Below are 12,887 nucleotides of genomic sequence, written 5' to 3' on the forward strand. Positions count from 1 at the left end.
ATAATCAATATTCATATCTATGTTACCCTTCGGCCCTCAATATGATGGAAGATCAAGTTTAAAACATAGCTTCATCGTATCTGTTTATACCTTTACTCATTTAGTGCGGCACAATCTAAATATAATCTTTCAAATGGCTTCAGAGACCGTTCAGTTCACAATTGAGATATCGTGAGAGCATTTTCTCGGTTAGGTTGATTTAATTTGTTTGAGCGAATGTGAATTAACTGTGGTAGAAATAATCTAACACATAGATTTGAAATTTACATCTTTTAAGTTCAAATATCCGCTCATGTACCGACCACTCTAAACTCAGATAATCTTTGAATTTTGTTATCACGTTTCACTTATCTGCTCGGGCCTCAGATTAGAGTGACTTTGATTTCAACAGATTTATCTGGCATTAAATCAATTCGCTCTTCTGTGAAAAAAGAATTACAACATGGTGGCTCATTCAACTAATACGAGAACACCAGCTGTAAATACAACAACTGATGTGTGAACATATTATATGAAATTTAATGAGATTTCACGCATCTGAAGCGGTACAAGCTGAATGTGCTGACTGACATATATTTTGGTGTCAAATGCCATTCGACAGTTCATTGTTGCGTTTGTGTATCATTTTGCTTATCGAATTTCAAAACCACATTATGGTGTACATTTAAAACCGACGACTTTTCCTTCGTAATCGTTCTTTGTCTTGCTGTAAAAGTGCGATATTTGTAAATCTCCGTTATTATAATATGTGAGTACAGTTTGATAAAGAACCAATGATTTCCGGCATTCGTGTTAAAAGTAGAAACAGTTTTGCATCTTTTAAACACTTGTCAGCTTTTCAGATCATGTTTGTTAAAAGTATGTACTCTAAATTCATAATTTATAAATTAAATAAGTATCTGTAACAACAGTTAGGTTCCTATAATTGATCAATAATTTCTCAATCTGTTCCCCCTCTCTGAAGGACGGAAGTTGTCTCCAACACAGAAGAGTATTTATATACCGCTGAGGAAGAGTTATTATATAATGTGGTGGAGACTATAACTGTTAAGGATGACGAGCCAACGTCCCAGTTATACGAGGAAACGGTCATATCTCACTCTACTGCTATACAAAACGATAGGGATCTCGTTCATAGTGACTTCAGGTTTTACTTATTTTGAGCAAACGTACTTAATTATTTATTTACTTGAGTGATAAGAAATTTTCAAATGCTGTGATGTTCGCTTTCTTCAATTTAAATACTGCGTCAATCTACGGTAATTGAGCCATTTTGGCTGATATCCTGATGATAACCAGGCGGAGAGAAAGCAGCAGAAGTGCCAGCCTCCCCCCACCTAGCAGACTCTACTCTGATGTGCTGATGGTGAGAGAACAGCTGGGTGAACCCACACACGTGACACACACTCCCATGAAACGCATCTCTGTCCAGGAGAGTAACTACACTCTTCACAAGGTTTGTCTGGAGGTTGGTGCGTGCACCAGGCATCATTTTCTACTTTCAATCAAACGCTTAATGAGGCACATTCGGAAATCTCGACGACTCAATATGCAAATTTGTCCCGAAGGCTTTAGCCATTATCTTTGTGTTAGGTTATATAAATATTCCGCTACCCATAAGGCATAAACTGTATGGTACTTTTGCGATGAAAAATTGAAGCCCTAAAACTGTACCTAACATCCCATATTATTATTTACTTTGAACTTTAAGTTTTGAAGTTTCTTGAAATTATCCGGTATTTCCCGCTTAAATATTTTTGCATTCTTGCAAAGCTGAAACAAATTTTGTTTTGGCGTTTCCGTATAGTATACATACGTTTCCTTATATTAATATATATATTCAATTTTTAATCTTAATTTTAATTTTCAGTACGTTTTACCTAACAATATCATTTTTTAGCTAGCAGAATGGTTTCAGAGGGCATTAATGAAATGTACTATGAGCTGGTCCCAAGCTCATAGTACCATTTTATTCTTTGTAATTTTCAATAACCCTGTCTAGTCATTGACTACTGATACAAGAAAAGACTTAATTTACCTGGTCGATGTTTTAAAAACAGAAAGAATATAAGATCTGAACTAGCCTCCATACTGTATGACTTGAATCAGTAAAATTAATGTTGAATAAAAAGAGCTTTGCGTAGAACTTAAAGTTAACTAATACTATTAAAGTAGTATAATATGATTTACGAAGGGAATTTCAGCTGTAGTACTCCATAATTAATAGAGGCTGGCTCGAAAGATTTCTCATTTCTCATGCTTAAAGCGCATATCGATCACAACCGTAGAAACAGTTTATGAGAAATCGTATCGCGCAGATCTGGGAGAGATCCAGAATAATTTAGTCAAGTAGTGTTGATCTTAGGCCAAAATTTACTACATCTATAATACATATATCTTGACGTTTACAATTTCAGTTACAGAATGAGAACAGTTATCAAGATACACTGCTGCTAAATCAATGCTTACAAGGCGACTTTAATGAGGGCGACTCTAGTGAGGGCGACTCTAATGAGGTGAGACCGGGTGTTATCATTTTATATCGCTAAAAATATCACTGAGACTGAAAAGTGATAGCCTTACATTAGCCGATATTAGATATTAGATAATATCTATTACTGGAGTTAGGTAATATCTGTTTTAGTAAAGCTTTAACCACTTATCATTTTCACAGGGACACTCCCATAACCAGCATATCCCATTATCCCTCTTCCAACACTACTTTTGTCCTCTATTTCCAGGGAAGTGAGAGTGATGAGGAACTGGAGGATTTACCCCGGTTCAGAACCCGGCTGTCAGCGTGCGGTCCTCGAGCTAAAGAAAGTGCACGTGCCGGACGTGCCATCAGATCGGGAACTCTTAGTGGGGACGAAATTGAAATCCTGCGAAACGGTCATGAACAAGACCACGGGTACGTTAAGGGGCAAAATATTGGTATAATATTTTGGTCACCATACTAATTACGGTGTCGAAGAACTTTTAACCTGAACTCTTTTTAAGAGTTCAGCCAAAGTTTTAAACGAGAAAGTATTAATAGTAATATGATAATTTTAATACGATTTCTTTAGAAGCTTTAATTCCCAAGAGACACCAAATGATAACGCCAGCTTCATATGAAGATGTTAGGTATAGGCAAAGTTATGGCCTACACATTATCATGTTTTGAAAACCCTTCAAACTTCAAAGACAAGCGCAAACTGCCAATAAAGTCCTGAAATTTAATAATAATTTAGAAAGCTTATTCAAATATATTAATTGTAGTAAAATTACTTCCAACATGACGTCATGTTAATGCTCTTAAAAACTGTAAGTTATCTTTGAGCGTAAGTATATAATACTCATATTTTCTACCCAAATACAGTAGTCATACCGGTTAATGAGGGCGCGTTGTAAAATAGCTTAAATTTGAATAGTCTCGTCTCGATTATGTTATAAATTGGATTAGGAAATACAATTTAACTGAAACTTGTTTCAAAACACTTAAAGTATGAACGTTATATCAAAGCTGAAATATTAATTATGAATTAAAATTAAAAAGCCGTCTGAATTTTTATTTATACAGGATGTTCTTCACGACATAGTAGTACGGTATTAAACATCTGTAGGTTAATCTATAATGGAGCAATAAGCTATATTAAGCGCTCGGCTTCATTGCACATCGGTTATAATGTTCTTGCAATCAGTTCAGATATCTATATTTTTTTATATTTCTCGAAATTTCGAATATTTTGATGCAACATTCTAGGTGACATATGTGGGTGGGGTTGTTTTCGCCTGTACTAGTTTGGAAATTTCCCAAAATATTGAAGTACGAAGTAGTTTGATTTTGTTTCTTTTCTGGACTCTGAGGGACTAAATATTATGGTAAAACTTAAATCATGATAACGAACATCTTCCTAAGAAATTCAAGATTTTATTGCTTCACAGTCAAATTGTATAGGAAATTGTTAAGATAATCTTAAACAGTTGCATTGTGTTCACTAAGTGAATATGATTTGAGAATTATGTCATTATGACTTATGAGTCATACAGGGTGTTCAGTTTAACCTTAATTGGGCATGCTTTTATCAATTCATCCAAGCATTTTTCTAGTTTTTACTGACAAGTTTTAGAATGACCTCTGTTGAAATCTCTATTTCGTTATCAATACAGTTCACAAATCTGATCCATTCTCATACGTCTCTTGATTCAATCCTTTTACAGTAAATCAAAACTATTTGTGCCACACCACATATTCCTACTATATAACACTCATATATAAGATCAAATTTCCACATTGTTGGCTAATCAAGCTGCTCTACACCTTCAATCCGACTAGTTCCCACAACTCATTAAGATAATATCCTTCAGCCCAACAATCAGATATTATCTATTTCACAGGATCCCGATGCTCAACGAACTCCGCGATACCATCCCTAAGCTCACTATCACAGAACCTGGTAACTCCATGTTTTACGAAACAGCTTTCCCGCTCCACACCCCAAAATCCACTGCTAACTCCGACAATTCTTGTTACGAGAACACGGACTACTTCACCAGGATGGTTATACCCGTGGATGGTGATGATCAGAAACGGCTGACTATAAGCGTGGAACACTACACGTCAGTCCTCATTGAGGTGAATAATTCACACTTTTTTCTTGACATAATACTTATAAAACCATTATAAGTGACCCTCACAGAGGTTTCTTACGTGCGTTGATATTTCAATTTCAAATTTGATCTCTGCTTGACGTAAGGCACTTATGTCTCATAACCCACGCGGTTTCAACAGCGTAACCGTTTAGTTGTACACCACACTATAACTTTATCATTCGCTATTTCCTAATTTTCCAGTTCCATTAACTTACAAGTGATGATTATGTCAGGAGGAAGGTTGTGATGATGATCCCATTTACTCGCAGCCGATTAAACCTAAAACTAAAAAGATAAGCAGGAGTGAATGCGAGGATATTCTGGTATACGTTATACTACTATTGCCGTCTAAATGCCTATAAATTGCATGTCTGGCTCAATTAATGCATGTCAGGTCGCTTGATCATTAAGCCTAAATGGATGCTATAAAAGTCAGTGCTGATTTTGGTGCTTCCTCGAAAACGAATTTGTCATTTTAATGTTTTATGTCGGTTATTTTGTGATTGGCTAGATGGCATATATTTATTGATTTCTGGGTATCTCTATCGCTTGTTGCAGGAGAAGTGTAACGTAGGAGACTTCATGTTCCGACGAAATAAGGAGACGGTGAGTTTGTCTTTGAACTGTTTAAGATAGTAAAATACTGTGTTCATGCAATCATAAATAATTTAATGTGTTCAAGCTTAAATACGATCGCGATCGTCTAGAATGTTCTGTACATGAACACATTTAATTTCAGACCATTTTGTCAGTCAAGGTTCATACGAAGTGAGTTCTTTTCATACGACCACGAACTTTGACTTGAATCGTTTCCAAGATCTCTTTTTAAGTAACATAATTTTAATAAACCTCAAACTTCAAAGTTATCAAAAAGAAACAAAACTTTAAAAATGTTTACAATTTATAGCTGATTGATGTTGGGTTTCAACTAAAGATTGTTCAAACATAATCAATATTCGTTACAGAGTGAAACACATCAAGCTAGAGTTCGATAAAGACAGTGTTAAAGTCGGAAAGGAATCCTTTAACTCCCTCTCGGAAATGATAAAGTTTTACAAAACATCTGTCCCCGTTTCTCTGGTGACCGAGCCCGTTTTCCTGGTAGAAGAAATTGACTCACAAGGTTTGCCGACACATTCTCCATTTCAGTAAATTTATAATATTCGGCTGTTTAGAGCTTGATGTCATCATTCTATTGACAATTACATCTTGTTCCCGTCTCGTAGGTCAGGGGAAATGAATATCGTCATGAGTTACTATTTATACTCCTTCTTGGACCTGACCATGGTATTTTACTGAGAGCTAACTGTTATTCTGCTGCAATTCTGCTGCTATTCTGGTGTTCTGTGGAGGATGTGTTCAGGTGGCTGCAACTGCTGATACCCCCTTGTTACGTCCTCTCAAAACGTCGCCCAATGACCTGGGATGAAACACAAAATTAGAATCAATCACGACAACTATATAATTACTTGGTGATCCCTGGTTACCACCTGATTTATATTTCCGTAGTTGCGACAATTTGGTCTTTTGTCTGCATATTAATTCTACCTCTAATAGCAATTGTCGAGTTGGCTCTAATTGATCACTAGAATGTCATAGTGATTTATGGTCTGATTATCGAGTTGATTTTCGAAAATATCGGTTATTTTAAGTAACAATCAAATTTGTTCCAGATGTCTGATGGTTCCCTTATTTTTTAACAAAAATGGTCTACTTTTTCACAACTTTATAATCTTTTGTTCTAATTTATGATCTAAAATCCACTAAAGCCTATACACAAATAAACTAAAGCCAGCCTTTGGTATACACTATACAGCCAAAGTTCTGTAGCTCATTACTTGAGTCAGGACTTACGCTTTTTTGAAAAGTTTGACCACTGTGGGGGCTGGTGTTAGCATGATCGCTGGAGTTTCCTCTCCATCGCTCAACTTTCTGCTCGGCATCATCATTATAGTGTTTCTAATCCCCGTTGGGGATTGTGAGTTTGCTGGCCGTCTGAAAGAAGCATGAAATTACTTTTTAGTTATTTAACATCTGGTCGGGTGACAAGTAGAAATTGAAAGATTCAAGCAACATAAATGTAAAACTGCTTAACGTCGAATGATAGGTTGTAATTTTGTCTCGACAGTTGACGTAAGCTTGGGAATTGAGATTATATTAAATTATGCAACCTGCCACTTACTTGCCAGAGATAGCTATCCGACTCTCTGATTGACATTTCTTCAGAAGTTTCTTTTGGTTAAGCTGTAAGGTTTTCAGCGCAGGAAGCTGTCGTGGGTAGTCATGAACGTCTGTTTTCCGGGCTGACGATGGTTCGGCACGGTTATCATGTGACTGGTTGGAATGTTTGTCTTTGATGTTCTCGAACGCTGGTTTTATAGTTCTGTGGTCGGTTATTAGAAAGGGTTTTGCTTGATGTGCAGTCTGACTGCTGTGCTGAGGATGACACAATAGCTGAGTTGGGCCGCGGTAACGTCCGTTTGTCAGCTGGTCTCATAGAGTGGGAAGTTTTCTCCTTGCACTTCCTCTCGTTTTCCTCATCTGAAAGATCTAGCTTTGTTTGTGAGCTTGTGCCGACCGATACTGCAGATCTAGTCTCTATTCTGCGCTTTCTGGATACTGCCAAGGTTGCTTCTGATTGTGTTTTTATCATTGAAGGTTTGGTCCTGCTCTGGTCTGTCGGTGAAAGTTGTACTAGTTTTCTCAGCAAGGCGTTTGTTGATAGATCTGACGGTGATTTTATTTCTGATTTCCTGTGATTGGACGTTAATGCTGGGCTCGTGGCCTGCTTCCGTAGAGACTTTTGGCTTGGTTTTCCTTTTTCGCTTGCAAACGCACCTATCTTACGTAAGAAATCCTCGGTTGTCAATTTGTCGGCTTGTTCATCGCAATGAGAGGTGATTCCTAGTGTTTTAGCTGCCTTGCTTGGTACCTGAACAGCTTCAATACCCAGAGTCTTGGCTGCTTTACTTGAAACATTGGCTGGCATTGCCACAGCTTCCATTTCATGCACTCTATTTTCTCTCGGTTCTTTATCTTTAGACTTCATTGAAAACCTTTTAGAGCCACGAAGGCCTGTCTCTGATTTTCTCCCTTTCGCATTGCTTCCACCAAATTGTTCCTTTTTCTCTTTTGTCTTCGTTCTGAACATTGGTTCATCTTGATCTATACCGAGTCTCTGAGCAGCCTTGCTAGGGCACGTCGTCGCCAGCTGATCATTAATGTTGTCGAATGATTTGCTTTTCTGCGGAGATTCGTCGATAAAAAGCTGGTTTGACCTTGTGATGAACGTCTCGAGTTTTACGTCCGTAGAATCGAGTACTAAGGATTCACTCAAAAGATCTGGCTCGGACTGACTTCTTGGTCGTCTTCGTAACGAGCTGCCGGTTCGAGGAGAGGAATGAGGTTTGTGGGACACAACACGATTCAGCTTGTATATTTTTGGGTTTCCCCGAAAAATCTTTTTAAATGAATCAAACACGTTTTTGGACTCGTTATCATCTTGTTGCTTCTGCTTGCGTTTGGTTGACATTTCTAATTGAAAGGTGATGAAGATTTAGTAATAGTATGCATATTTATCGTATCGCATAAATAGCGAAATATTAAAACAGGATATCTGTACCAAATACCAACATACGAATTCTAGGTCCTGGTACAAATCTTGGTTGGGAGAACTGAGTGGCAGAGGTTTGGGTACTTAATTCCATTCATTTTCATAAGGGCTCCTAGAGACATCCTAACAACGCCCCCATATTATCACTACTGTTTTTGGATTCCAGAACATTTGCTTCGAAAGGGATCCATAACGTGACTTTACCTGCCTTCGCTACTTTGCACTTTCTTGATGAATAAGATATTTAACTAAATTATTAAGTAAAATCACTGCCACAATTGTTGCAAAACATTTACTAGACTTAACCTGTACAAACTACTTATGAAATCCTTAAAAATGAATACAGACTCATGTTATCAGATACAACTGAGGTCAAACTTCAAAGTCAAATCCAGCCATTCAAATTCGGCCTAAATCAATACCATCAATACCACGAGAAGGACCATAAGGATTCTATAAAACTTTGATCTCTACCTAATGACGTACGTCCAACAAAGAAAACAACTGAAAAGCAATATTTATAGCAGCTGACATCAGCTGTGCCACGAATACTGAATATGCAGTACATAACGGGGAGCATGGCTGGACAAGCAGAAGCAGAAATCACAGAGCTGCACAGCAATGACAGCAGAACTGCACAGCAATGACAGCAGAGCTGCACAGCAATGACAGCAGTGCTGTACAGCAATGACAGCAATGCTGCACAGCAGTGACAGCAATGCTGCACAGCAGTGACAGCAATGCTGCACAGCAGTGACAGCAATGCTGCACAGCAATGACAGCAATGCTGCACAGCGGTGACAGCGGTGCTGCACAGCGGTGACAGCGTTGCTGCAAGGCATTACACAACACTTGCTAACAGTAACCAACAGGGGTGCTGCAAGGCATTACACAACACTTGCTAACAGTAACCAACAGGGGTTCTCTATACAGTTGGCCGGCCTTGTAACCAGAGCTTAAATTTATTAGGAAAGCTACTGAATCGTATTCGTGCCACTTGGGCGACTCCTGGCAGTAGAGGAGATCTGGGCGGGCTAGTTATCTGATACAAACATGTGGAGAGTGAGGAGAGAGAGAGAGAGAGAGTGTAAGGTCTCTGAGCTTATGACGTCACGTAAACCCTCTGTCTGGTTCATATTTCGGTTAATCAGCTTCCGAAAACAATGGAAACCATGAGGGAAGTTAATTACCAATTCTATTGTCAGACTTTTGTTCTTTTTGTAAATTAGCATCGACTATTAGGCTGGATCATTGGGTCGTTCTTAAACGAGAGAAAACGGCGTACTAGTAACCTAAGACATAAACAATTAACCTTTTATCTTTTCAAATTTAATTTGTGGTTATATGTAAAACATCCGTCAGATATATAGATTTAACCTAACGACCAAAAACTATCAAATCCCATTCAACTCGAGCAATTCGACCATTTCTGGAAGTCTCAGACAGCATATGAGACAGCATGTGAAGGATCCGATGATACAATTTATAAATTAGAAACTTTAGAGTTGGAGCCTGTCAGTATTCACCATGCGGGTCATTGACTAAAGTGCCTCTCCTCGATATTATTAGATCGCATATGGTACCCCCTGCGTCACCACCACTCAATATACACAAAACAAACTAAACCGTAATCAAGGGAGACTGATCCAGTGTTGTGGAGAAATGAGAATTGGGATTATCTTCCAGCTGCCAAAGTGCCACAACTCCTGCACAATAATATACCTTGTCTGCAGTAGAGCTAAAGTGCTGTATCCCAGCTCACTGCTACTACACTGACAGTGGTTCGGTGCCGGTTCTGGTTTAAGAGCAGGTGTGTGGGTCGTGGGCAAATAGTGCCTGATAACAACACCCACCCCCGGTGGTTTTGTGACCCATTTTGTGTCATGATCCTAGCACAAGGGTGTCATGTCGCACTCAACCGTGAATATTTTGAGTATGTAATATGTGGAAAACTGGTAAATCTAGTCCTGGTGGACAGGTGGCATGTTCTGGTTCAATCTAAGTGCATTATTGTCAGACTCTCCAGATACGAGAATACTCGTGATTTTAAAGAACAAAGGTCAAAGCTATATTTAAAAATCATTTTACAGTTCATAAATACAAATAGTGGTGGTTCTTATAGAAGTTATCATACATAGAGTAACTTAATGGCTGCCATTGAAGTCAGTTTTATTCTAAACGCTATACATTAGCCTATCTAAAATCGCAATGCTTCTTCAATACAATGAGTATCAAGACCGCTCGCCATAATTAGCATTCGACTAGATCATGGAACACAAACTAAAGAGGAAAGAAAAGTCTGAACTGTAAATGTTTACCACACCATTTTTATCCAGGATCCTAGCTGTTTATATATGGCCACATCATGCCCTTCTTACTACCTTATTTCATTTAAACGAAAGTATTACAGTGTAACCAAATATCAATAGTTTTGCCGCCGTCACCGTAATGGCTCGGATGGATGGGCTTACGGTCCAACATTAACTTTGATCAAGGAACTGAGTGAAGTGAGTGTGACGTAGAAATGAGGTAATGCCCCTTTTCTAGAGTCGGCACACGATCTGTGACATACAGAAATCATTACCTCGTGGTATTCGTTGGAAATCGAATTTCTCCAACAACAATTTGAGAATTTAGTATTCATGGCAGAACTCAAAAGTTACTAGGAGCAATGAGCATCCCTTCCTAATCGGGTGTTTAGGGTCTGGTGTTACGTCGTACTAAGTCTAGGCTATTAAAGAAGATCGTCGCTTTAATCTTTTTGATATTCGATCTAGCCAATTCGATGAGCTATCCAAGAACACAATATGCTTCTTGAATCTTGATCGATTTGTCTCTTGACAAGCTGATCCTTTGATTCTCCACTATCATTGACTGTGGCTCTCTTATTTTTCATCATGATCAACGATCAGCATTTACGCCACACCCTTGGAGCATATAATAAAAAGGGAGTGCTTTGGCCTTTGACGTGGGCGAACTATCATAGCAAAATACAAATTCATTATTCTTACTATACCCAGGTCTCGTATATCGTGCAAAAAAATGGGAGGGTGGGGCTGGGATCATCAACATTCTGATGAAAATGCATGCCATAAGCCTCTTCGCAATTTCAGGAAAAACCTAGATTTTTAACATCCATTATAGTATTAGTAAATATCTTTGAACATTTCGAAAACGCCGGAAATTTCGAAACAGTGATATGTTCTGTGCTATACTTTGAAAATTTTGGAATCTGTTTCAAATTGTTTTCCAATTTCTCACCTCATCAGACCAAGTTGGCAGAGTAGTCCATAAAAGTAAGCACGATGAGGTAAAATCTACTTCTCTGACATTTCATATTCGTCAATGGTTATGCTTTATTAAACTGTTTTAAATAGTTAAATGGTTTTGACCATATTGGGCAGTAGCAAATTAGTATTATTTTGTATATTTTCAGTTCCTCGTTTTCATTGGATATTTACGGAACGGTGGTCAAAGTTGCTATATATATTAAGTGCATCCGTTTTTAATGGAACATTTAAAATGCTCATTTTATACCACTTAACCAGAAAAATACAGCCTATTTTTATCTTAATACCTTATGGTTGGTTTTTTGCTCTGTCAAACCCTGGTTTAGCAGCCTGGGAAGTAAATTAAATATCAGATAGAAGTTTCTGATGAATTTTGATTTGTAAATCTATATTTAGATTAAAGAAAAATGAATCAAATGAATCAAAGCAAGCTGGTAACTATCGTGAAAGTAAATGAAGGCAAGCTGGTAACTATCGTGAAAATGATCAAGCAAAATTGAGAGGAAGACCACATTCGTCCAACATGTTATTTGGCAAATGAGACCTTCGTTGTGTCAACCTGTATATTGTATTAGTTCCATTTGCTCACGTCCTCATCGAATAACGACTAGTAGTATAGTGAAAGTAACAATATGCCACTGACTATGACTGAATTTCATTAACCTGTTGTAATTTGCGGACCACCTGGATTTTTCGTATGACGTACCTAATAATATTAGTAATATGTATTCAATGGTTGGTACAGTGAACAGTTAACATTGGAAGGTCTGATCACCAAGTACGACATTCATTAAATTCATATCCGATTTGTCGTTAGCAATATTCACGGTTACAAGGTTGAATCGTCCAGCAAATACAAACCATAAGCACTGATACCGATGGCAAATAGGTAATAAGTAAGTAATAACTGTGAGGAGAGCAGGTTATTTCTTGGTGGGATATATTGCCCGCACCTCTAGTACCTGTAAATGGTGATTATTAACTGTGGCCCCTATCGTATTTCAACTGTGGTGCTGCAAGGCTAGGTGACATGGACACCGTCCAGTTTAATCAAAGGTATCAATAATACCTTTGAGTATATTGATCCTTTTTATGGTAATTTATAATATATTTGTGTCTCCTAGATGAGTCTGGCAAGACCGCAATTGCAACAGGCGCTCAATTCAGATGCACTCTAAATTCCGACAGCAGTTAGGAAAAGTATGGCACCCAATTCCACAGTAAATTCTTAGGAGCGAACGGAATTATGACTCCAGAACAAAAGCAATCGATTTCTAGGAGTAGTTACTCCTAGAAATCAATTGCTTTTGTTCTTGAGTCAGAATTCTGTTCTTTGTGATATTTTACCT

General features: G+C 37.9%; 2 protein-coding genes across 2 annotated transcripts; one reads left to right on the plus strand and one right to left on the minus strand.

Annotated features, from left to right (window-relative positions):
• Positions 1-599: 599 nt before the first annotated feature.
• LOC134826485 (uncharacterized) lies at positions 600-6,300 on the plus strand. The gene is made up of 11 exons (XM_063838866.1): positions 600-748; positions 965-1,147; positions 1,300-1,456; positions 2,418-2,516; positions 2,742-2,911; positions 4,381-4,618; positions 4,869-4,958; positions 5,194-5,241; positions 5,375-5,403; positions 5,601-5,758; positions 5,862-6,300. Coding segments are annotated over exons 1-11 (1,188 nt in total). The 5' UTR covers positions 600-746; the 3' UTR covers positions 5,876-6,300.
• LOC134826484 (uncharacterized) lies at positions 5,256-8,187 on the minus strand. The gene is made up of 3 exons (XM_063838865.1): positions 6,818-8,187; positions 6,490-6,630; positions 5,256-6,055 (listed from the first exon to the last, which is right to left on the minus strand). The coding sequence occupies exon 1, from the start codon at positions 8,165-8,167 to the stop codon at positions 6,962-6,964; it is 1,206 nt and encodes a 401-aa protein (XP_063694935.1). The 5' UTR covers positions 8,168-8,187; the 3' UTR covers positions 5,256-6,055; positions 6,490-6,630; positions 6,818-6,961.
• Positions 8,188-12,887: the final 4,700 nt, after the last annotated feature.

The sequence above is a fragment of the Bolinopsis microptera genome, chromosome 2 (genome assembly GCF_026151205.1).
Source record: "Bolinopsis microptera isolate Bmic1 chromosome 2, MBARI_Bmic_1.0, whole genome shotgun sequence".
In the NCBI taxonomy this organism is placed as follows: Eukaryota; Metazoa; Ctenophora; class Tentaculata; order Lobata; family Bolinopsidae; genus Bolinopsis; species Bolinopsis microptera.

Coding starts and splice junctions, on each gene's coding strand:
- LOC134826484 (XM_063838865.1), bottom strand. CDS start 8,167: ATGTCAACCAAACGCAAGCAGAAGCAACAAGATGATAACGAGTCCAAA.
- LOC134826485 (XM_063838866.1), top strand. Junction 1,148..1,299: donor CTCGTTCATAGTGACTTCAG/GTTTTACTTATT, acceptor GATGATAACCAG/GCGGAGAGAAAGCAGCAGAA. Junction 2,517..2,741: donor GTGAGGGCGACTCTAATGAG/GTGAGACCGGGT, acceptor CTCTATTTCCAG/GGAAGTGAGAGTGATGAGGA.